Source organism: Elephantulus edwardii, unplaced genomic scaffold (genome assembly GCF_000299155.1).
Source record: "Elephantulus edwardii isolate Elephantulus edwardi_28Jun2011 unplaced genomic scaffold, EleEdw1.0 scaffold00189, whole genome shotgun sequence".
NCBI lineage: Eukaryota > Metazoa > Chordata > Mammalia > Macroscelidea > Macroscelididae > Elephantulus > Elephantulus edwardii.
Genome location: NW_006399939.1, coordinates 5,313,725 through 5,340,122, shown reverse-complemented (window position 1 = coordinate 5,340,122; position 26,398 = coordinate 5,313,725). Strand labels below are relative to the sequence as shown.

The 26,398-nt window shown below is 41.3% G+C and overlaps 1 protein-coding gene across 1 annotated transcript in view; it reads left to right on the top strand.

Moving 5' to 3' along the window:
• The window catches only part of ALKBH3 (alkB, alkylation repair homolog 3 (E. coli)), a 55,148-nt gene that overhangs the window by 17,494 nt on the left and 11,256 nt on the right, over positions 1-26,398 (top strand). The window contains exons 6-7 of the mRNA XM_006896752.1: positions 2,647-2,735; positions 10,627-10,836. Of these exons, the coding sequence (XP_006896814.1) occupies positions 2,647-2,735; positions 10,627-10,836 (299 nt within the window). The remainder of the gene's footprint in view (positions 1-2,646; positions 2,736-10,626; positions 10,837-26,398) is intronic.

The following is a 26,398-nucleotide window of genomic DNA, read 5'->3' as shown; positions in this document are numbered from 1 at the left end:
TGCTCTTTAGCACACTGGAGAGAGGGCCTTGATAGTGGATTTTCCCAGTGCAGCTCACCTTTTGATTTCCTGACTGCTGATGCCAAGGTGTTGATTGTGGATGAAATTGCTAACCACCTCAATCTTTTCTCCATCTATCATGATGCTGCCTGTTGGCCCAGTGGTGAGGGTTTTTGTTTTCCTGATGTTGAAATGCAATCCATATTGAAGGCTGCAGTCTTTGATCTTCTGCATGAGGCAGCTCAAGTTCTCTTCCGTTTCAGTGAGCAAGGTTGTGTCAAGTGTGTGACGCAGGTTATTGGTGAGTCTTCCTCTAGTCCTGATGCTACATTTTTCTTTATAAAGGCCAGTCTCTCAAATGATCTGTTCAACATATAGATTGAAAAGGTACAGAGAAAGGGTACATCCTGACACACTACTTTCTTGATTCTAAACCTGACAGTGTCCTCTTGCTCTGTTCAGACAACATCTTCTTGGTCTAGGTATAGGTTTTGCATGAGCACAATCAAGTGTTCTGGGATTCTCATTCTTCTCAAGTTTAGCCACAATCTGTTGTGATTCACACAGTCAAATGCCTTTATATAGTCAACAAAATACAAATAGACATTCTTTTGGTACTCTCTGCTTTCAGCCAAGATCCATCTGACATTGACACTAATATCCCTAGTGCTGTGGTCTCTTCTTAACCCAACTTGTATTTCTGGTAGTTCTCTGCTGATGTACTGTTGCAGGTGTTTTTAAATAATCTTCAGCAAGATTTTGCTTGCATGGGATATTGTTCGATAATTTCTACACCATCGGATCACCTTTTTTTGAATGAGAATAAATTTTTATCTCTTTCAGTCAGTCAGTTAGCCATGTAGCTATCCTCCAGATTGCTTGGCACAGTCTGGTGAGCACATCCAGAGCTGTAATAGATCAATTGGTATTTCATCAGTTCCTGGAGCCTTATTTTTTACCAGTTCTTTCAGAGCCGATTGAACTTCCTCCTTCATCACCATAGTCTCTTGATCGTATACTACTTCTGAAATGATACTCTGTCAGCCAATTCTTTTTGGTACAGTGACTTTGTATTTCTCCCATCTTCTTTGGATGCTTCCTGGATATTTCAAGATTTTATCCATAGCATCTTTCAATATTGCAACACGAGGGTTGAATTTGTTCCTCAGTCCCTTTTAGCTTAAGAAATGCTGAGCAAGTTCTTCCTTTTGATTTTCTGACTCCAGCTCTTTGCACATTTTCATGATACTACTTTTCTAGCATCTCGGCGTTCTAGTGCAATATTCAAAGCCCCTTCTGACATCCATTTTTGTCTTTTCTTCATTCTCAGATCTTTACAGAGAGAGGTTTTCCACATCTTTCTCTAGTGGAGCAGAAAGTGAGTTACAACCAACAACGTTTTGATTAGCACTGAACATCTAACCCCTGGGACACCTCTGTGGGCCGCCACAAGCCCAAGTACCTGTTATACCAGAGGTGGTCACAGGGGGGCGCCTGTGTTCTAACAATTTTCTCTTGGCTACAATGAATGAATTCAAATATTCTGTAAAGAAAGAAGCTTCATTTTTGAGACTCAGACATCAGAATAGGGGACTGCTTTTTCAGGGCAATTTTCTCACAGCAGTTTCCACAGTTAGACTCTGGTGGTATACTTGACTTCAATTATTGGCTCAGTTAAACAAATTGTTAATTTTGTTGTTGTTGTTGTTAATTTTGTTAATTGTTAATTTTAAGCAAATTCTATCCAGATTGACTCTCTGATCTTTGGTTGTCTTCTCTGTATAATGTAAGTAATTACAAATATTAATCAGATGGTTGTGGTAATTAGATTATATGTGGGACCTTCTTAAAAGAGTGCCTATTATATAGTAAGTCTTCGGTGAAGGACGGCGCCTTTTATTATGATTGCTTTTAATGTTGCTGTGATTGGGACCTCGCATGCTGTCACTCATTGCTGTCGAGTCAGAACTGACCATAACTGATCCTTCCTGGGGTTTCCAAGGCCATAAATCAGAGGAGATTGCCTGCCTTCCTTACGGAGCTGCTGGTGGATTCAAACCGCCAGAGACATGGCCTTTGGGTTAGCTGTACAGACCGATGGGTAACACCTTTTGTAAATAAACGTGGATATCCAGGCTTTATGACTAAAATCAATTACATGCCAAAATCAAAGCACTTTCTGCTTCATCTGAAGTCAGAAGGTCTTATACAACATTGGACACAGACGTAAATAATCGGCGTTGTTTCTCTAAATGAACATTGGTGCCACAAATTTCTTTAGGCTGTTAGACACCCAGTCCTCCCTAATCTGAACCCTACTGTGCCCAGCGTGACGACTTCACTGTGTTTATGTCATCACTGACGTAAATAAGGCACACACACTCTCCTCTGAGTCCTAGCCCATGTTCATTCTGCCAAAATACTTTCTTCTCTCTTTTCTTCCATTCAGTTCTGACCCATTTGACTCTTCAAATCCCAGATATTGTTCTGTTTAAGTTGGAACCCTGGAGCAGAGCCCATCCTTACTCTTCCTTTATATGTCCGATAGCTTCTTGCACATTGCAAAGCACCAAGTTGGGACTCAGTAGCTAACTATACCTTAAATAGCATGAAATTACTTCAAAGGTCCTGTATTTTCTTTCTTAGATGTAACTTACCAGCAGCCAAGACTCACAGCATGGTACGGAGAGCTTCCTTATACTTATTCCAGAGTCACTATGGAACCAAATCCTCACGTATGTTGGAATATTCTCGTTGGTATGATTTTATGCACTATATGCTATAAACTCAGAGTACTATGAAAGTCACAGTAAGTTACCTACGTATGATGGTTCCTAGTTCAAAAAATCCTCTTGAGATATTACACCGAGTCTTCGTACTCGTTACCTGGTATGTGCTTTTGTGCTATAGATAAACATGAAGCAAAAGCTGTAAGTAGAGCAAAGTGAAAGGAGAGGGCAGAACTTGAGGAGTAGGAAATCTCCCCTCTCCCCAGCCCAGCGTCTCTGACTGTAGCTCTCCTGTGTGCACCTCATTGGACATTTGCTGTGGAGCTGAGTTCCAGTGGCTGCCAGGAAGTCAGAGTGCCCCTTCCAGTTCTCAGGCTCCTGTGTCATTTTTGAAAAGAAACTCTTCTTTATTTTCTTTGTTACTTTGTATTCATTTTCTGGCTTCAGCTCTCTGGACTTCTAACTTATCACTGCTTTGACTGTCTCTACCGCTGCTTTTATTTTTCAAATTTTCCATGACACTATAGACCAAGATAGTCTAGTATGTAAATTAAGCTTGTCCAGAGGACAGTGTCAAGGCCCGAGAAATAGTTCCCTGTTTAGTGCCTGGAATCTCGCCTTTGGCGAAGAATGCTAACCTTTACTGAAAAAAAAAGTTGGGAAAAAAATAGAGTTTTGCTTATGGCATCAGGTTGGGAGGCCTCAAAATGAGAAGAAACAGCTGGAAGCACCCGTTAACAATCAGAATGGAGCATGGATGAATTGTGGAGCTAGGAAAATTGGGAGCTGTTGAAAATGGAGTGGAATGCTTGGAGATCACAGGCATCAGTGAGCTGAAACAGCCTGATTTGGGCAATTTTGAATTGGACATATCAGGAATGACAACTTGAAGCAGAATGACTTCACATTTATCCTGAAAAGGAGCATTTCAAGATCTATCTGGAAGTAACAGCACCGTCAGTGATGGGAGACTGTCTATACAACTCTAAGAAAGTCCAGTGAATATGACTATTCAAATTCACACAACCACTAGTGCTGGGGATGACAGGATTGAGAATTTTTACTGATTTCTCAGTTTGAAGTACAATCAGGATGCATTGATGGTTACCAGTGATTGTACATCAGGATTGGTGGGGATGGCACAGGATAGGGCAAGGCTCAGAGCCAATGTTCATACTGTGTGTGAGTCATAGTTGACTTGACAGCACCTAACAACAACCCAGCAAGTGATGGAAATGGAAACAAAGGAGTAGGATCATACTTGGAAAATACAGCCTTACCAATAGAAACAATGTTGGCGATCACATGACAGAATTTCCAACAGCATAAGTGGTGTCTATTCACATGGAGTTTGCTCTATAGAATACACAGGACTCACTAAACTCTGTAGAAAAGATGAAGAAACTCAGTGTCATCGATCAGCATGGACAGTGGCCAACAGTGGAAAACTATCAATTGTTTATGAAATAAAGTTCAAGTTGAAGCTGAAAAAAACAAGCCCGTGAGAGCCAAAGTACAGCCAGGAGTATATCCCACCCGAGATTAAATTTCAAGAATGAGTTTGACACATTGAATACTAAAGACAAATTTTTGGGAGGACATCATGCACAGAGGGGGAAAAAACGTTGTTAAAAAGACAAGAAAGAAAGAAAAGTCCAAAATGATTGTCAGAAGAGATGCTGAAACTTGTTCTTGAATGTAGAGTAACTAAAGTGAATTGAAGAAAGTGTGAAATAAAAGAAGAGTGCCTTAAGAAGACAGTAAAACCATAATGTACATGAGTGAAGTACAATGATTGTATGCAAACCAATAAAATTTATTTCTTAGTAAAAAAAAAAAAAAAAGAAGACAGTAAAGCATTATAACGAAACATGCGAAGACTAGGAATAAAAAACCACAGGAGAAGAGCATGTGCAGCATTTCTTAAATGGAAACAGCTGAAGAAAAGAAACTCAAGCCTTGACTTACAATATTGAAGAGTTTCGTGGTAAAAAAATTGAATAACACAAGAAACATTAAAAGAAAATGGAAAGAATATGCAGAGTTACTATACCAAAAGAATTGGCCAGTGTTCAGGCATTTCAGGAAGAAGCAAATGATCAAGGATCAGTGCTATTGAAAGAAGTCCAAGCAAGCTGCATCGAAAAAATTGGTGAAAAACAGAATGCTAGGAATTGACAGAATACTGGTAGAGATTCTTCAACAAATGGATAAGAAAGCTAGAAACGTTCACTTGTCTATGCCAAGAAGACTTGGCCAACTGACTGGAAGAGATCCACATTTGTGTCTACTTAAAAAATGGTGAGCCAGCAGAGTGCAGAAATTCTCAAACAATGTCATTAATGTGACACACGAGGAAAATTTTGCTCAAGATAATATAATAAAAATTGTTTCTGAAGTAATTGTTGAAGTAAATTTATAGAGAACTGATAGAAAGTCAAGCAAGATTCATAATACAGTATAGGAATGAGGTTATCGTATTATTGACCTCAGATGGATCTTGGCTGAAAGTAGAAATTACTGGAACGATATTTACTTCTATTTTATTGGTGTTGCAAACTGATTAAACTGCATGGCTCTTAACAAATAATGTATAAGATTGCAATTAATAGGAATTCCAGAACACATAACTGTGTTTATGCAGAATTTTTATATAGATAGAAAAGTTAGAACATGGTGAATATTTGTAGTTTAAAATCCTGAATTGTGTACATTGGAGCGATGTCCTTGAACCATATTTATTTAGTCATTATGCTTAGCAGATAATCAACAAACCTAAAGGATGTGGCATCAGGACTGAATGAAGACTCATCGACAGCCTCCAATATATAGATGGCACAACCTTTCTTGCTGAAAGGTATGAGGACGTGAAGTGCCTACCAATGAAAATCAAAGCCTACAGTGTGGATTGCACATCAGCATGAAGCAGAAATCCTCACAAAGGGACCAATAAGCGACATCGTGATAAATGGAGAAAATCATGAAGTTGTCAGGGATCTGCAGTTGGTGCTTGTGGAAGCAACAGTCAGGCAATCAGATACCATGTTGCGTCAGGCAGACCTGCTGCACAAAGCTTTGAAGTGTTGAAAAGCAGAGGTGTTACTTTGAGGACGAAGCTGTACCTGACCCAAACCAGAGTGTTCAGCCGACCTCAAAAGTATGCAAAAGCTGGACGATGAGATTGAAGAACTGGGGCAGTTGAGGTACTGTGCTGAAGAATAGTAAATGTGCCGTGGACTGCCAGAAGAGCAAACTGGTAGGTGTTAGAGAAATTAGAGCGAGGCTGCTCCTTCGAAGCAAGAGTAGTGAAACTTTGCTCCTTTAGACACATCAGGATGTCCTTTGAGAACGGCATCGTGCTTGGGAAAGTAGTGGTTGTGATGTGCCGTTAACCCTGCAGTGGGTTTTCAGAGACAGTAAATCACATGGGAGGAGATTGTCCATCTTTCACCCTCGAAGCAGCTGGTGGATTCACACTGCATGCCTTTCGGATGACAGTGCAGCTCCTTTTCACAAGGCCCCAGAACTCCCTTGGTAAAGTGGAAGATTAAGGAAAAGGACGAAGCTCCTTGACAAGATGGATTGGCATGGTGGGTGCAGCGGGGGTCAAGCATAGCCACAATCATGAGTGGTGGGATGGTGTTTCGTTCTGTTGAACATAGGGTTTCTGTGATTTGGAGCTAACTCACTGGCATCCATCAGCAACAGTAACATTGAGATAAACAGATATGTGGTATCTTTTAGAGCGTCCAGTATCACAGTCTCCCATTTTGCTAAGATGTCTATGGATAAAACATTGGTTAGGGAAATAGTGGCCTTTTGCACATACATGTCTAGGGCTGCATATACCATGTACTCAGTGGAGTATTGTCCAGCTCCCTGATGCATAGCAAACAATTGCAAAGACCATGGTCTGGATCAGGTGCATCTTAGTCTCCAGACTGACTTCATTGCTCTTTAGCACTTTGGAGAAGTCCCTGACAGCAGACTTCCCCAGTACAATTCATCATTTGATTTCCTGACTGCTGATGCCAAGAGTGTTGATTGTGGAGCTGAAATTAACAACCTCAATCTCCTCTCCATCCATCATGGTGCTGCCAGTTGGCCCAGTGGTAAGAATCTTTGTCTTCTTATGTTGAGTTTCAATCCATATTGAAAACTCCAGTTCTCAACCTTCTGCAGCAAATGCTTCTCTTCAGTTTTGGAAGCAAGGCTGTGTCATCTGTACAATGCAGTTTTTGATGAGTCTTCCTCCAATCCTGATTCCACATTCCTCCTCATAAAGTCCAGCCTCCTGAATGATCTGTTTTGCATACAGATTGAAAAGGTGTGGAGACAAGAGGCATCCCTCGCACACTCCCTGACTGATTTTGAACCATGCATTGTTTCTCTGCTCTGTTCTGACAACTGCCTGCTGGTCCAAGTACAAGTTTGGCATGAGCACAATCAAGTGTTCTGGGATTCCTGTTCTTCTCAAGATTAGTCTTTTCATAGTCAATGAAACAGAGACATTCCTCTGGTACCCTTTGCTTTTGGCTGAGATCCGTCTGACATTGGAAATAATTTCTCTAGTGCCACAACCTCTTCTAAACCCAGCTTGTATTTCTGGTTGTTCTCTGTCAGTGTACTATTCTAGTCTCTCTGAACAATGAGTATGGGTGACAGGTAACAGAAGAAGAACAATGCCTTTGAGTTGTGGTCCTAGAAAAGAGTATTGAACATACCATGGACTGCCAAAAGAACAAAAAGGTCTGTCTTAGAGAGGGTGAAACCAAATTTCTCCTTCGAGGCAAGAATTTTGAAGCTCCATCTCACATGCTTTGGGCATTTGGCCAGGAGAAACCAGTCCTTGGAGAAGGACATCATGCTTGGAAGAGTGGAGGGACAGTGCAAGAAAGGAAGACCCTGGATGTGATAAAGATTGACATGGTATAACTGGGGTAGTGGGGTTAGGTATGTCGGAGTCAGTGAGACTGGCTCAGGATAGGGCAGGGTTCAGAGGTATGGTATATAGGGTTGCTATGAGTCACAGGTGACTCAATAGCACATAACAGCAACAACAGGGGGGAAGTATTGAGACACTTTTTTCCCTGTTCATTTGGAAGTTAACAGAATTTAATTAGGCCAGACCAGTTTTGTTGGTTTTTTGGGTTTTGTTTGTTTGTTTACTTCTTGGCAACATAGTAGAGAATTGAAGATTATAAAATAGGCTTTGGAGAAATTAATTGGTTTTTTTCTTACTCATTCTAGTTAATTTTTGAGAATAAGATATGTCAGCCTTTGTACAGTTGGCCTTTTAGGTGGGATAATTCTTTGTTACATAGTGCTGTCCTCCGCTCTGTAGGATGTTGGACGGTCTTCCTGTCCCCTGCCTCTCAGATGTCAGCAGTTCCCTTACTCCATTCTAACACCATGTCTCTAGACATTGGTGACCACCCGCTTCAGGGGCACAGTCACCCCTCTTTGAGAGCCACTGTGCCCGTCGTTCTCAACATCAAGGCATGCAGGGTCTACTGAGGAAAAGAGCCTCTTCTTGGGCACATTTTGATGTCTCTTCAAAATAATGACAGTCTTTCTTTTTTTTTTATGATGTAAGTAAGATGTGTTTCTTTTTAAAATTTAGACGCTGTGGTTAAACAGAAAGTTGTTCTGTGTTGTCAAGTTGGTCCTGAGTCACTGTGACACTACATGGCCGAGTGAAAAATGCCCCATTGGGATTCCTAAGCTATAATATTCATGGGGACAGGTGACCAGGCCTTTCCCTCCTGCTGAGCAGACAGTCTCCAGGCTTTTAGTTAAGAAGGACTACTGGCTCCAAATGAATATTGAGAGTGTATGTGAGAATCCCACCTCCAGTTCCTTTTATCCCAAACCTTTATTTTAGGCAAATATATGTAGACAATTTTTCCATAAACATAAAATAATTATGTATACTATGTTTCACTTAATTACATACTTTAACCTTTTTTTAGTATCATTAACTATTATTTTACAACATCATAATTAAATGTTTGCATAGTAGCCCCAAAGTTAGGCAGACCATAATTTATTCAAACACACTCCTCTTGTTGCCCAGTAAGGGTGTCAAATTAGACTCCTTTAATTTGGATTTGCTTGGTTCATCACTTTATATTTAGTGCTAATAGACTGAATTTATTTTTATGCCACTTTGAGCAAAATCAGTAGAGCTACTTCTTCAACATTTTTCAAAGGAGAATGAATTCACTAACGTGTGTATGTTTGTGTCTGTTGAGGTCACTTGTTTATTTTTAAAATTGAAGTATTACCTCAAGCTTAATCAGAGAGGTTTTTACTTCTGTTAGTCTTGCTCTGACCAAGTCTGGGACACAAACAGATGAGAGCACAGGTTGGCTGTGAGGCCTTTTATTCTTCTGTAGGCCCAGTGGCACCTTTGTGATAACCTTGGACTCTAGCAAACACTATTTGAAATCACTGAATAAGTCCTCTTCCTTCTGTGATTCATATTTTCTCTTACTCTTTTCAAGTGTCTTTTAAGGATAGAATGTCTTCACTGAGCAGTGAGATGACACTGAATTTTAATTTAAGCATTCGGTTCTGAGGGATCTGCATAGAGTATTGAGTTGGGAGAGTCTAATTTTAGTTCCTTAGTTCATTATCCTCTCCTTTCTCCTTTTCTCTCTACTTCTTCACCACCCAAAATACCCAAGGGAAAAAAAAATACATCCCCACTTAGAAACACAATGCAAACCTGGTGTTATCATAGCACTCAGTAACGAAGCCAATCAGGGAATCATTAATTAGCTTCTCAGTCACATTGCAGAAAAACATGCCTTTTCCTCCTTTACATTCTTGGGTGTTGTTTTTAAAGTGTATATTTCTAGTATCTGATCTTCAGCTACATGAAGTTAAGTTTAAAGCCATAGAATAAACAGGAAACTCAGCATACTGATATTCTTAGACTTTCTCCTTGAAATATATTTTCTTGATAATAAATATGTGATTGTTTGAGTTGTCTGATCAACTCTTCCCTTTTTTTCATGTGCCATTTTGATCTGGAAGAACAGACAGTGGTTATTTAGTTATTTAGAGGATTTGACAGATATTTTCTTATAAAGGGGCTTCATTTCAAGGAAAGCAGTGGATAGATTGTGCTACTAATGATAAAATTTGAGTTTTTGAGCAAACAGTAGAGTATTAGTTTCAGGAGCTCTGGTGGCCTAGTGGCAGGAAGCTGCACTGCAATCTCAAAGGTGCAAGGTTCAAATCCACCAGATGCTCTGCTGGAGAAGGAGGGACTATCTCCTCCTGTACCAGTCAGATCTGATTTGACAGTACACACACAAAAATAATAAAAAAATAATATTAGATTAGTTTCAAGCAAACATTATAATGCTAGGTTTTTGCCTTAGACTTTTCTGATGAGATTAAGTAGTCATGTTAAGAATTGTGGGGTTTGGGGTATGTGATTGTGTCTTGAAATATGTGAACTGCACAACTCAGTGAGCCAGTGTTTTCCAGATGATCAGTGTTCAGTGTCACAAAACGATGCAAAGTTAAAAGAGCTATTTAAAGTGCAAGCTAGGCCCATGTATTTCAGCATAACAGAATAGGACTAGTGTCTTGATTTCAGATCCACATCACAGCTAACTATTAAGAAACTAACATTTGCTGAGTTTGGGGGTACATCTGTCTGTTCCTCACTTAGAAGCTGTGGCATTGTCCAGTGTTTTGTGGTTCCAACAGCAGTGGGAAATCTGTGGTCTGTTCTGTGCGATCACCCTGTACATCTGGCAATGCCAAATGCTGAGGTACAGGATGAAAATGCCACTGGCTGAGATTTGCTCTTTGTTTCTGTTGTCCCGCATGCCTGTCACTTGGTGTGACTCTGTCCCTTGTGTTGGCCTGTTGATTACAGTGGCATCCAGTGCTGAGCGCCCTGAAGAGCCGCATCGAAGAGAACACTGGCCACACCTTCAACTCCTTACTCTGCAATCTTTATCGAAATGAGAAGGACAGCGTGGACTGGCACAGCGATGACGAACCCTCACTCGGGAGGTGCCCCGTCATTGCTTCGCTCAGCTTTGGGGCCACTCGCACTTTTGAAATGAGAAAGAAGCCCCCTCCAGTGAGTATCCTCTCTTTTTATGCTCTGTCTGCCACCTGTGAGTCCGTGGAAAAGGGAGAGCTCCTAAAAGTCCCTGTTTTCAGCTTCAGAACACAGTAGTGATGCAACTTTTTTGGGGTTGATGAAACATTCTCAGTTGATTGCTGACTTCATGCTTGACTTTTGATATGCTGACTGCCTGCTCCTTCATCTGTTCATCTAACAGGAATTGCCAGCTTCGTGTCAGGTGCTGAGGGTTGCCTGCCAAGTGGTGAAGGTCCACTGGTGGAGATAACAGACACAGTTCCTGTCCATGGAGAGACAGTCTAGTGAGGCAGCTTGGTATTATTAACCAAACAATTAACTCTGTGAAAAGTGCTGGGGGGGTGGCTATAAAGAGAATGGCTCAAGTTAGTAGAGGCAAGAAGGGAAAGGGAGGTGCCTTTATTTACGAGTGTGTTCTTCATGCCAGTATACTGCTGCTTGTTCTGTGAAACATCACGTGCCATCTCACTGCCTTCTCAGCAAAGACAATACAGATGAAGCACTAAATCTTTCCCAGGGAGGAACTCAAGCCAGATTCTCAGAGGTGATACTTCAAATGCAGATGAAAATTGGTGGCTAACCTGACTCTAGAATAAGTTGAATTTGCCTCCTCTACTCCTGCTTAGATTATATGATCTAGAAAGGATACGAAAGCCATAACATCTTTTAAGGGACTGAGATGTATAATAAATATCAGTGAATTATAGGACTAAAAACTGTTGAGTTGCTCAATGTTTTGTTGTGGGTTTTTGGTACCACAATTTCCTTTCCCTAATAGGAGCAAAACAAGTCCTAGGAAGGCAAGGCAGTAGGAATTGTAAGAAACAAGCCAAATCTCTACCAAATCCACCGGCTTCCAGGGTTTGTGTCTTTTCCTAATCAGCTTGTAACATTAAACCAGACCCAGTCGCTGTGAAAGGTCTGAAGGCTGTTTATTGACTGTGACCTAATCCAGACCACATATTTCTTAGTCAGCTCATGTCTGTTCTTCCTCAGATAGCCTCTCTGAGCAGAAAATTAATGGCCAGGCTGCTTTCTTGACATGTTTCCTAGGTTTCCAAACATGGTGTTTTGAAGCATATTAAATTATTTTGCATGTATGCCGGTAACGACCTCATGTTGGCACAGTCGCTTTTGATTGGGCTTTTTTTTTTCTCTTTGGGGGACAGACGCTTTGGCATACGTTAGCACAAAATTGCCGGTTACCAGTAACTGCCTGAGTGAACTTACTCCCTGAACTCTCTGAATAGCTTTCACTGGCACTCAGGCTTCTCTGAACCAAGGAATCCTACTCCAGAAATCAAATTCTACCGCCTTTACCACATTCTCTCTCCATTTGCTTATGCTTCTGCACACAGGTTTCCACTCGGTTAAGTCCTGAGCTCACATGTGAACAATTCATCCAGTGTTTAGTAATATTCTTGTTCTATGATGACCAGGAATCACCATCAACTCATAATTTTTTTAGTATTATATTTTTTAAATAAAATTTTTATTTTATACTGGTTTACTTAGCCATATTCGTATACATTATTTTTCACACTGGATCTTGCCCATTTCCTTTGCCCACTTCTTCCTCCACTCATTACATTGTGTGGCCCTATGATTAACCCCCCTTCCCATCCTCACCCCGCTGCTCCCACCCTCCCCATCTGGGATACTCATACACATTCTACAATAATGGTTTTATATGCATTTGTCCTTATGGGACTTTGTTGGTTCACTCAGCATAAAGCCCTCCAGTCCCTCCCAAGTTAGGAAGTGCTTTACACAAATCATTGCCCCTGCATGCTTGTAGTATTCCATCGTGTACATTTCTCAATCCATTCAGTTGTGATTGGACATTTGGGCTGTTTCCATGTTCTTGCGATGGTGAATAATAACACCATCTCATTTTTAAGTTTGGACTGACTCCTCCAGCCTGACGCGTGGAGTAGCGGCTCTGGTGCAGGCACGTTTGTGGGACTTGGGGCACGTTTGTGGGAGTTGGGGCAGTAGCAGTAAACGAGTAACACGAAGTCCTTTCTCCTCCTGGAGCTCATGAGCAGCACATGCTGGTGCTGTCCCTTTCCCTGGGACCTGTTCTTTCCCCCTGCCTGTGGCAAACAAGCCATACTATGTTCATAATAATCTCCAGTACCGTCTTGCTCAAGTCTTTGCGGTTATTTTCTTGGTTGCTGAATATTCAGTTACTGTTTCCTTACACACGTTCACCCTCACTGACCCATTTTAAAATTTTTAGCTTATTTATAGGTTTGAATCTGAAGAACTCCAATAGTATGCTTTCCTGAGTAATTATTTTTACTATATATATAGTTTCCATCTATTAAGCATCAGCAGTGTTCTGGTGTCCAGAAATATCTCATATCTTCTCTCTCTCAGCAGCTGAAGCTCATCATTTTCTAGATAAAAATATTTTAAGTTGGATTTTGTCGTTTGTGGTTGTTAAACTGTGATGTTTGCCTGAATATTGGATTGGTCTATACCAAACCTGCCCTGTGTCTCAGGGGAGTCCAACTTCTCGCCACTCGGCCCATGCTCCTGAAGGACCGCAAAAGCATCACTGCTGTTGATTTTGGAGTCACAGGACCGTTTTAACAAGTATGCAGATTTACAGAAAAAGAATCTACAAATAATGAGAATTGCATTTGAATAATAAACAAAAGCTGTTCCTTGGTGATGTTCTTCACCTGTGTTAGAGGTTCTGATAGTCCTTAGGGAGTCTTGCTGCTAAGTCGCTGTCCCTCTCTGGAGGTTTGAATCCACCAGTGGCTCTGAGGGAGAAAGATGGGCAGGCTCTTTTCATGCGATTTACAGCCTCAGAAAACCCGCTGGAGGGTCGGCTATGAGTCAATTCCAAATCAATGTCAGTGAGTGAGTGAGTAAGTTGAGTGAGGACTGAGAACTACCACATACACATTGTTTCCAGGGGAAACTGTTTGCAGCAAAATCTGTGTTTAAGAGGGAAGCTGCCTATTCTGAAGGTTTTATCATCTCCTCAAGGCTTCTCAGAGTCTGTTTTGATGAACACAAGGCCCAAGCCATGAAATGCTCATTTTACTATGTGGTTAAAGCCCTTTAATTGTCAGCCAGTAACTGCAAAAGCAGATTTCATGAAAATCTATATCAAAAGAGTAAGAAAAATGTGTCAGAGAGCCTGAAACAAAGTTGGCTGTGGAAATGGACTTGGAGAGAAACATGTATCAGTATTTCACCTTACTGACTCAAAGTCTGGTTTTCTGCTTAGTCTTAACTGTGATTGGATTTGATGCAGTTACTTCTCTGCCTCTTCAGTTCTGGCCTATATTTTTAGATGAAGTTATAGAATGTTAATGTATTTGAAAATAAAATCATGCATTGGTGAATGGAGTTTAAAAATGGCCATTTTGAAAGAAGTTAGGTATTTTATTGTTTGATAAACAGCAGGCAGGTTTAAACTTTGGGAAAGACTGCTTTAGCTGTCACTAGCAAATGCTAAAAATGTGGGACTCCACAAAACAGCCAAACCAGTAGGACGGAAGGAAGCCTTTCTTTGAGTTGACAGTCTTTAAAATATATCTTTGAGTACATCATCTTTATCTTATTATAATGATCCTTTTCTGAAGGATAGAAGAGAAACCATTATTGCAAATTTATTTCTACTTTTCTTTCTAGACAAAGATGATAATTCTGAGATGACTCACAATTCACCCAACCCACATTAGAGGGGAGCATAGATTAAAAAGTACAAGTTAGGTTATTTTTCTGGTAGGAGACAAACTTGCCATAACTCTTACAGACCTAGCTCAGCAGAACACTAGCGACTATAGAATATGAACAAGACACAGACACTGGGGGTGCACTAGAGGTGATGGGAGGAAATATTTTTCCAACTCCAGCTCGTTTTCACCTATCAGATGAGCAGCTAATATGTGTTTCATCTGAGTCATAGTTTCTCATCTGGAACTGACATAAAGAGTCATGACATTTCCTGCCCTTCAGTCAAGAGAGCATTATTGAGACAGAAACGCATCTGTTTTGGGCCACCTTCAAAAAGAAATAGTCTTGATTTTTTCCAAATTCAGACTCCTCCCCCACTGCAAGCAGCTGTTGGTTTTGCAGTCTGGCACCTTGAGCAGATCTCTGTAGCAGCTGATCTTCAGAGAGCTGCCCCCGCCCCACACATTAGCGTTTCTAACAATTTCTCACTGTGCTGGCGGAAAGGGGATCTTTGTTTCCCAAGCATCAGTGCCCCTCTGACTCACTGGCTTGGCTCGGCCAGCTTCGCACAATCATCCCTGCAATGAAATCGCCTGTCCCCAGGTGCCGGTCCTTTGATCACTGTCTTCTGCTTGGCATCAGCACATTTTGATTTTAGAGTAGATTACTATAGCCTTGAACCCCACAGAGTTCTTGGGGACCTAGGAGACTTGTCTAATCTTGCTCTTCCACCTATCCTGCTCCCTTCTTTCCTGTCATTCAGATTAAAACCTGTGTAAACAGGACCATTTATAGCTTCTAAACAGAGTAACCGGTCTCAAGACCAAAATAAAACTTTAGTCCAAATACACACTTTTAAGCAGAGATGGCATCTACTTCCTAAACAACATGCCTCTGGAAACTCTGTGAACTTTGAGAAATGATAGTTATAGAAAGGCTTCAGTTCTTTTGTTCATAGGATTGTTGTGAGTCGTGCTCAACTCAACAGCAATCAGCAACAACAACAAACCATTTTTTGAAAAAATTTTTTTTATATGTCAACTTTTTTTTTAAGAAATCAAGCACTTTTCTTCTCTAAGGCTGGGTGCTCATCGGAGCTTTCTTGTGCTGCCTGACTCCCACCCAGTTAGTTGTACTTTTCAAACTGCGTCCTGTCCCTGTTTTAAAGATTAGCCTGGTTCTTCTCCCAGCTAGCTTTAATTCTATACTGAACAACAAGCTGGAAAAGGAACCACAAAAGCCATTTGGCAGGCTGCTATTTTTCTGTCGGTTACCATGGAAACACTGATGGCTGAGTAGGGGGGGGTTATTAGATAATAGCAGGAAGTTTGTGATGCACTGGAGATTTAGATGCCAAAAGCTTTGTTTTCCTAGCAAAAAGGCCCTCTGGATACATTATGTCCTTTATCAGCTGAAGGTTGCAGATGTGAGGGGCTTCTAGTCACTTCGGGATGACTGAGCTAGTCAGTGTGGCGTTTGTCTAACCCGTCCTCCCACTGCTGCCTCTAGCCCCTTCTCGAGGGTGTGAACCTTGTTGGTATCACCAGAAGACATGGTTCTAAAGCTAAGGCAAATAGAAGTCACTGTGTCCGTGTCGTGGACGGTTCTTCTTTACTGACCGCCTGTGTTACCGAGCTTCCACCAGGCAGTGTCCCTCCTGATCACAGTACGTGAGTCGAACCCTTACCATCCTTGCTTCTAAAGAGCATTCAGCCTGTACTTCTTCAAGAGAGCTGCTTCTTGGCAGACTATGGCACATTTGGTATTCTTTGCCAGCACCAGAATTCAAGTCCATCAATTAACTTCTTGAGCCGTCCTTACTCGTTCTACAGCTTTTGCACACATACTAGGAGATTGAAAATCCCATGGCTTGCATGAGGCACACCCTAGTCCTTTAAATGACATCTTTGCTCTTCAGAGAGGTTCATACGATATGTCCTTTGCTTTCTTGGAATTCAGAGTAGCTGAGTAGCCTAAATATGGCAACTGGCAACACTAGGATATGCAGCATCTCCTGGTGTAGTGACTGAACCCCCACCTTCACCAGCACCCCCGCTCTTGATCTTCCAGTCACCCATGCTCCTGATTAATCCATCTTCTAATCACAGCATCTGTTTGAGAAGTTACAAGAAGTACTTAAAAGAAATTGTATGTTACAACCACAGTCTGTTTTAAAAACACTCTAATGAAATTAGAAAATCAGGTTTTATTTCCCATTTAGGTCTCTGATGTTAGTACAAAGCACTCGTCTGCCTCATTTATACTTCCTCCTTTCTTGTAAATGGGGCTGATAATTGGTGGTTATTTCATGGGGATAACAGAAGCTTCTCTCTGAAAAATACCATAAAGTTGTTGTAGGAATCAGTGTATTTTTAAACTGTTAAAGATGATAAATGGTATGGTGACTTTGCAGATAAAGCAATTGGGAAAGGAAGTGAAGCCAGGCGCATGGTTTCAGTGGCCTGTGAGTAATTGAGAGAGAAGTGGGGAGTGAGGTGACCTGTGGGCCAGAAATGGTACCTGAGTTTTCAAGCTTGTCTCTTTGCTGTTCTTGGTGCTGTTAGGTGCCATCAAGTCAATTATGACCCATTGCAACCCTAAGAAGGATAGATCTAAACCTTCCCCATCCTGCACCATCGTCACAGTCTCTAATAGGCTTGAGACAATGCTTAGAGTCACTGTAAATCCATCTTGTTGAGTGTCTTCCTCTCTTTTTTCTGATCCTCCACCTTTCCAGGTCATCCTCTTCCAAGCACTGCTCCCTCCTGACCACATACCCAAAGTCTGTGAGATGAAGTTTCACCATCCTTGCTATTAAGGAGCATTCTGATCACACTTACTCCTTAACAGACTTGTTCTTTTGGCAATCCATGGGATAGTCAGTACTCCTCTCCAACACCATAATTCAAGGGAATTCATTCTTCTTCTGTCATCCTTATTCGTTGTCCAACTTTCAGATGTATGAGAAGTAATTGTACAGATTATGGCTTGGATCAAGTGCACCTTAGTCTTTTAAGTGACATCATTGCTCTTGAGCACTTCGGAGATATCCTTGACAGGATGTAGATTTTTCTCAATGCAAGATGCCTTTTCATTTCTTAACTGTTCTTACTGTGTTCTTGATTGTGAATCCAAGTAGGATGAAAGCCTTGAGAACATCAATCTTTTTTCCATCTATCATAATGCTGCCTACTGTCTAGTGGTGAGGATTTTTATTTTCTTGATGTGGAGGTGTATTCTGTATTGAAAGCTGCAGTCTCTGATCTTCTTTAGCAAGTGTCTCAAACCCCCTTCACTTTGAGCAAGTGAGATGTAGGTGGTTGACATACATTTCTCCGATCCTGATGCTATATTCTTCATATAGTTCAGATTATTGAATGATTTACTAGCCTTCAGATAGTATACGTATGGAGAAAGGGGGATACAACCCTGACATACATCTTTCCTAATTTTACACCGTGCAGTATTCCCTTGTACTGTTCAGACAGCAGTTTCTTGGGCTATGTATAGGTTTCGTGTGAGCACAATTAAGTATTCTGGGATGCCCATTCTTCTCAGTGTTAGGCATAATTGATTATGATCCATGTAGTCAAATGCCTTTGCATGTCAATATAAACACAAGGAAGCATCTTTCTGATATCTCTGTTTTCAGCTGAGTTCCATTTAACATCAAGCAGCGAGATCTCTTATACCACTGCCTATTCTGAATCCAGCTTGAATTCCTGGAAGTTCCTGGTTGTTGTGCTGCTCTAGCCATTTTTTAATACAATTCAGCAAGATTTTATTCACATATGGTATTAATGATATTATTCAATAATTTCCAGACAGTTGCCTAGGTAGCTATCTTCCAAATTCTTGAGCCAGTCCAGGACTACATTGGTTTGTTGAAACATGTCTATTGGTATTCCATTAATTCCTGGACCTTTATTTATTTTTTAATTTTTTTTATTATTAATTTCAATGAAAATGTACAGAGACTTTGGATTTCCATTCATTCATTGTTGCACTTTTCTCCCTGCCCACCCCTCTCCCCCTTCTCAGTACACCCTTCTCTTTGAAAAGTAAAAGAAAAATTCTTTCATTGTTATACAATCCCTTCCCCCAGTCCACTCCACTATGCAGCCTTAGCTCTGGACTCCTGTCATAACAAAAATACCTTCTCATACATCCTTTTTAAACAGTTTTCTCCCTCATCTGTTTCAGTGTAGTATATATTATTTATCCCATATTTCTCACTCTCCCCCCAACCCCGAAGTCAGTTTTACAACAGTGGCACCATGCAGTATTTATCCTTTTGTGATGGAGATATTTCACTCAGCGACCTTTCGTTTTTGTTAATGCCTTCAATGCAACTTGAACTTTTCCCTTCATTACTTTTGACTAGTTATCATATGCTGCTTCCTGAAATGGCACTGTGTTGACCAGTTCTTTTTGGTACAGTTCTTTTTTTTTTGTATGTTTCCTGCCTCATTCAATATTTTGCCCAAGAATCCTTTAATATTGCAACATGAGGCTTGAATTTTTTTATTGTTTCTTTTCTCTCTAGAGCCACTTAATGATTTGGAAGCTGTAAACATGCAAGGGGAGGGGTGTGTGTGTGTGTGTGTGTGTGTGTGTGTGTGTGTGTAAGCTAATAAAGATAGGTAGTCCTTATGAGACTTGCATTATTTTTAGACTCTTGGATCCACTGGAAATCAGAACTGTCATTTGCTTCCTTATAGCTTTGTCTCCATTCTTTGTTTGTGAAGATAGAATTTTTGCCAGAGCCTCCAAATTTTGGATTACCAGTGATGATGATGATGATGTTATGTGCTGTCCAGTCAGCTATGACTCATAGGGACCTCTGACTCATAGTGGCAGATCCGGACCTTACCCTAGTCTGTGCTGTCCTCATGGTCTTCATGCTAGAACCCACTGTGTCAATCCATCATGTGAGTCCATCTCATATCTTTCTTTTTCTGGCCTATCTGTTCAGGCAGCTGCTTCTTGGTCTAGGTATAGGTTTCACATGAACACGAGTTAGTGTTCTAGGATTCAGTGTTATCCATAAATTGTTTTGCATAGTCAGTAAAACACAAGTAAATACCATTCTGATATTTTCTGCTTTCAACCAAGATCCATAAGACATCAGCATTGTTAGAACTGGATAGAGATTCTTGAACCTCTTCTGAGTCCAGTTTAAATTTCTGCAAGTCTTCTCTTATTCCAGCTATTTTTTTTAATAATCTTCGGCACAATTTTGCTTGGATAAAATTAATTATATTGTTCAAAAGATCATTGCAAAGACAGGAAAGAAAGAAAAGATAAAAATGGATATCAGAAAGGACTCTGAAACTTGCACTAGAAAGGAGAGTTCGAAAAATAAAGGGAAGCAATATTGATGGCATACCAATCAACGTATTTCACCAAACAGATGCTTCTCTAGATGCACTTACCAGGTTATGTCAAGAAATTTGGAACATAACTGCTTGGCCAACTGACTGGAAGAGATCCATATTTATTCCCATTCCAAAAAAAGGTGACCCACCAGAGTGTGAAAGTTATTGAATAGTATCCTAAATATCTCGTGCAAGCAAGATCCTGCAGAGGATTATCCAAAAATGACAGCAACAGCACATCCACAAAGCACTGCCAGATGTGCAGGCTGGATATAAAGAGCTGTGGCAGTGGAGATATTATAGACCATGAGAGATGGATCTTAGCTGAAAGGAGAGAGTACCAGAGGAATGTCTATCTATGTTTCATTGACTATGCAAAGGCGTTTGACTATGTGGAATCACAATAAATTGTGGCTAACCTTGAGGAGAATGGGAATCTCAGAACACTTGATTGTGCTCATGTGAAACTTAGACAAAGAGACATTTGTCAGAACAGCCAGTCAGAAACACTGCATGTTTCAGGATCAACAGAGGTGTATGCCAGGGATGCATCCTATCTCCATACCTTTTCAAAATATATGTGGATCAGTTGAGAGGCTGGACTCCATGAGGAAGATTGTGATATCAGGATTGGAGGAGGACTCATTAACAACCTGTGTTAGATGACACAACCTTGCTTGCTGAAACTGAGGAGGACCTGAGGTGTTTGTTACAGAAGGTCAAGGACTGCAGCCTTCAGGGTGGATTGAAACTCAGCATCAAGAAAACGAAGATTCTCACCAATTTATGGCCTCATGATGGACAGAGAAGATATTAAGATTGTTAGCTTCAGCTTGCTTGATTCTTCAATTAGCACTCTTGGTACTAGCAGCCAGGAAATCAAAAGACTTAATTGCAAATGGAAAAATCTTCTTAAATCGACCTCTCCAGAATACTGAAGAGCAACAGTGTCAGGTTAGAGACCAAGGTGGGCCTGATCCAAGTCATGGTCTTTGCAGTGAGTGACTTGCTTTGCATCAGAGAGCTGAACAATGACTACAGATGATAGAAGAATTGATGCCTTTGAGCTGTGGTGCTGGAGAAGAGTATTGAACATACCATGGACTGCCAAGAGAACAAGAAGTATCCTGGAGAGGGTGAAACCTTGCTCGTTAGAGGCAAGGATTTTGAAGCTCCATCTAATGTGCTTTGGGCATGTGGCCAAGAGAGACCAGTCCTTGCAGAAGGACATCATGCTTGGAAGGGTGGAGGGACAGCACAAGAGAGGAAGACCTTTGATGAAGCAGACTGACTCAGTGACTGAGGTAATGAGGGTATGCATGTTGGAGACAATGAAATTGGCTCAAGATAGAGCGGGGTTCAGAGCTGTTGTACATGGGGTCACTATGAGTCACAAGCTGAAAAAAAAATAATCTGATGATTTCAAAGGGCAGCTCCTGAAAACAGAGCAAAGTATTATAATGAAATGTGCCAAGGGCTGGAGTTAGAAAATCAAAAGGGAAGAACTCACTCAGTATTTCTCAAGATGAAAGAACTGAAGAACAAATTTAAGCTTTGAGTTGCAATACTGAAAGATTGTGCAAAGTACTGAATGGTACAGAAGCATAAAAAGAAAATGGAAGAAATATATAATCACTGTACCAAAAAGAGTTGGTCAACCTGGAACCATTTTAGAAAGTCGCAGATGATCAAGAGGTGATAGTAGTAAAGGGAAAAGGTCAAGCTGCACTGAGGCACTGACAAAACATAAGGTTTCAAGAATTGAGACGTCCCAGTTGACATATTTCAGCAAACAAGCTCTAAATCTGCTCAGTAGGATATCCCAACAGATTTGGAAGACAGCTACTTGGCCAACTGTCCAAAAGAGATCCATAGTTGTTCCCATTCAAAAAAAAAGAAAAGGAGATCCAGCAAAACTTGGACATTATCAAACAATTGCTAGTGATAATATTTATAATATCAGGGGATCATCCTTTTCCAAAGTGATTTCTTTTTCTTTGTGTACCGTGACTGGGTGTATGATCTACTTGCAAACTTGACTTTTTTAAACCTTTTTTCTACAGTAGATCCTCCCACACCTGCCCTGCTTCTGTTTGCCGTATTTTTAAGGACTTCCCCTGGCCTTCTGGTGATTGCTTCGTCAAGTCAGCTTTTCACAGAAGATAACTGTTCACAGTTATGTGGTTGTGTGGTTAGAGCGTCGTGCATTGGAGTTAAGAGCAGCGGGCTTCACATGGGAACAAGTCTGTGATGAGAGTAGCAATTGATGCCCCTGGGAAAGTGGGCAGGGCCAGATCGTGCCAACTGTGGGCTCAGGAAGAAGGGCTTTTGTTGTGAGTACATTGACAAGTCACTGAAGCAAGGTCAACTGGAGAGTGACAGAAGAAGATTGAGAACTTCAAAAGGTCACAGTTGCTACTACTTGTGTGGAATGTGGACTAGAACAGGAATAGATGCAGGAGAACCTGGAGGAGGTGTTTACACCTTACACATGCTGTGGTCCAAGGTAGAAAAGGAGAGAAGTGGGCGGATTAAAATGACAGGAGCCCAAAGGAGCTTTAGAAGGGGGTGGCCCTGAGAGTATTACAAAAGGAACAAGAATTTCTACTTCCTCACCTGGTTCAGGCTTCAGTAGATATTGGAGACATAATTGTTTTCCACATGAGAGGGTCTGAGGGAACGTGGACTCTTCCAGAGAGCCAGGTTTCAGGTTGGAGAAAGAAGTGGAAGAAACCGTCAGTAGCTGTTGAGGCTGAGGATTGAGGGGGTTTGCTCGCTCTAAGAAGGAGTTCTAGAGGGCACAGTGGAAGGCTGCAGGCAGCAGCGTGCTGGGGTTTATTTATTATGATAGGTTACAACAGGGTAGTTAGGGGAGGAGTGCAGTGCTATTAACATGGGACTGGGGAGGCTGACACTTCCGGAGGTGACTTGCAGATGTCAGGCATGGTAGGATTTGTTCTTATTTTCTCTTTGAGGAAGGAGAACATTTGTTTGCAGTGTTGCAGGCTGGAGTAGGTAGCAGTCAAGGCTGAGTAATAGCTTGAGTGGTCATTGTTTTCAGAGTAGTAGTTACTTTAAGCTGTGTTTCTTGGCAATAGTCTATCACCAAGAAATGGATCTTCATACACGAACTCCTCTGGTTTCAAATGTGCATTCAGTGCCAGTGAGATGACTGCTACAATGAATGTGAAAGAGAGTTTGCTAAATGCAGTAGCTTCTCATCCCTCTGCTGCCTCTAGTACTCTAGCAACAATTTGTCAACAGGGTTTCATTCTAAATTTCATTTGCCTTTCAGTGCATCCAGTCCAGAAGGAAAAGGGTACGTACAAATTGGGCTGCAGAGCTGTATTGAGCTCTGATGGTCTAGTGGTGATAAGAAGCTACACTGCCAACCTAAAGGCATGTGGTTCGAATCCACCAGCAGCTCCACAAAGATGAGCAGTCTCCTTCTATGCCATTTACTGCCTCTGAAAACCTGCTGGAAAGTCAGCTCTGAGTTGGTTCCAACTCAACAGCGCAGAATAGCAACAAACAACAATGGTATTTAAGGTGCCTGCAAAGAAAAGTTGTGTTGCGTTGAAAACCCTTTCGAGCTCTCTAAGTTATAACTATATTGAGCTATTAAGACCCTGGCTACGCCTGTATAGGACAGTTGACTGTATTATAAGCTCATCTTATCGGCTTCTCCAGAAGCTTCAGTGTCAAATGAATACCACAAGTCAGGAAAGAGTTTGCTAAAACCTCCAAAATTGGCATGTGGCAAGTGAAGTTAAGACCGTTTTGAACAGATAACCCTTGTAATAATCAAATCTGTGCTTTTCCAGCTAGCCTCTGACTTTAGCAGATTGAATTTCAGAAACAGCTGCTTCTGTTTTTAAATTAATGTACTTCAGATCAATGCTGAGGATGCCATCATTTAAAGTGTGCTGTGAGTCAGCAGAATAACCCGATAGAGATGACTTTGTGGGCCCAGCTTTATTCCTGCTCCAGAATTTCCATAACTGACAGGTTTTGTTTATTTCGGATTTTTAAAGACACATTAGCACCATGAACAAAAAGTCCAGCTGTGCTCTTGCATCTAGGCTATAGGAACAACTTTCCAGTCTGATTATGGCTGTAGACTTAGCAGGACCGTCAAGGCCTCTAGGACCCAGGCATGTTCTCAAGGGCAGCGCAGCACTCCACTTTGATTAAGAAAGCGAGCTGAGAGGAAGTGACAAAGAAGGGATGTGATTGGCCTGGTTAAGTAGAAATCCTCCAGGCCCTTCACTGCAGGGATGCCTTCCCTGGCTTGGCTGACGACAGAGACCAGGAATTACGATGGCCACTGTCTCCTGCGATCTTGGGAAGTAAGATACAGGTGACAGGCTTCTACTTTATTTTGTTTATCCTTCTCACTTTCCTTTGTTTTTAAAGCACCATCTTAGTAAACAGAAGGGATTTTCTGGACTGAGGGATCTGAACTGACTTGGAAGATCAGTGTAGGTAGAGGGAGAACTGTTGGATCTTGATCATGTTCTTTCCAGAAAAAAATATGCCTCTTTGTTAATCAAGATAATATATGTGGAAGTTGCTTTTTCATTGAATGGCCTTTTCTGATTGCCTTTGGAGTGAGATGAAAAATATGATCCTTGAAGATTAAGGAATACAGAGTTTAAAGCCAGGCAGAACTAAGGTCAGTCAGGTTTTAAGATCTGCTTCCTGCCAGCCTTCTGCTGTTAGACAAGATCTTCCTCTCTAGTTCCCTTTGCTTGTGATAAAATAGATAATATCACTTTCCTTGAGTAGGTCCTGGATGGTGCACATGGTTAAGCGCATGGCATTACTATCTCAAGGGTTGACAGTTCAAACCAGCCCACAGGGCTCTTTGGGTGATTGCTCTGGCAGTCTGTATCTGAAAGGTCACAATCTTGAAACGGTCCCCTTGAGTCCCTGTGAATGGGAATTGATTTTCCACAGTATCATTGCCCTTTCAGGGCTGTAGTATGGATTAGCAATACTGTCCATATAGTACCTAGCAAGGTGCCTGGCACCTGATGAACACATGCTGTGGCTTATCTCCTTCAAAACATGTCAGTACGCCTTAGTGCAAGTTCCTGGACATTATTATAAAAAGTAGGCTGGGAGGAAAAAAGCAACGGCAGCACCTCCAGTTTTGTTAAAGTCCTAGCTCTACAAAAATGGAAACTCTTTTGGTTTGGTTTTGAACTAGATGCAAAGAAATACAGTTGCATATTTAACTTAAGTCGGAAAAAAGACTTTCTAAGCATAAAAAGCATAGAAGAGAGCCAAAGAAAGGTCAGTAGAGGCAATTTTAAAGATGTTTGAGCTACTCTGTGTTAAATTTCATCAACCCAATTAAAAGGCACATGAGGAAAGTATTTGCCACAAGGACGGTAGACAAAGGGTAATTGCTTACTATTTGTGATTATAGATGAGTAAGAAAAGCATTAACACAGCATAGAGGACATAGAGACCAAAGGTCACACCAGAGAGCTCCCAGCAGCAGAGATGCACAAAGCAAATAGACACGTGAAAAAATGAATTCGGGCTTCGTCTTAGAGCCCAAGTCAGACTAATGAATTATATTTTCTCTCTCCCTCTCCCTCCTCCTCCCCTTCCCCTTTCCTTTCCCCTCTCCCTTCCCTCTCTCCCCCTCGCCCCCTCCCGTTTCCCTGTCCCTCTCCTTCCTTTCCTTTCCCCTCTCCCTTCCCTCTCTCCCCCTCGCCCCCTCCCGTTTCCCTGTCCCTCTCCTTCTCCCTCTCTCATTAATGTCAGTTGATAACAATGTTCAGTACTTGTGCTGTGTCAAGACTGATAGTCTCTGTCATATTTTCCCCGATGGAAATGTAAGTTGTTGTAGCCTTTCTACCCTGTGGTGTTGCCCACCATCTACCTGCAGTAGCTTCCTCCCGCCCCTTTTCTTTTATAATCGGGGTAAATTGAGAAAATCTGAATCTCCAACAATGTGTTCTTAACTGCTATCTCTTTAGGACTGTCACTGTTCCTGACACATAAGAGTGGTCAGAATCAGTATTTTTGTGAGTTTAAAGAAGGAAGAATATGTGATATGTGCATACTAGGAATATTACACATAATCATGTTTGCAAAAATATTATATACTAAGAGGTAGAAAAACGTTTATATTATAGCTATCCTTGAAAGGATGTGGGAATTAGGAGTACTAACCCCCTATACAGTTGAAAATCCACCTATAACTTTTGGCCCTAAAAATTTAACTATTGATAATTTATTAGTTCTGGTCGCCTAGTGGTAAAAACCTGCACTGCAATCCCAAAGATGATGTTGTTATGTGCCGTTGAGTCGTTTCCGACTCATAGCGACCCTATGCACAACAGCCCTAAACCCTGCTCTATCCTGCGCCAACCACACTGCCTCTGACACACCCATCCCGATTACCCCAGTCACTGAATCGATCCATCTCATAGAGGGTCTTCCCC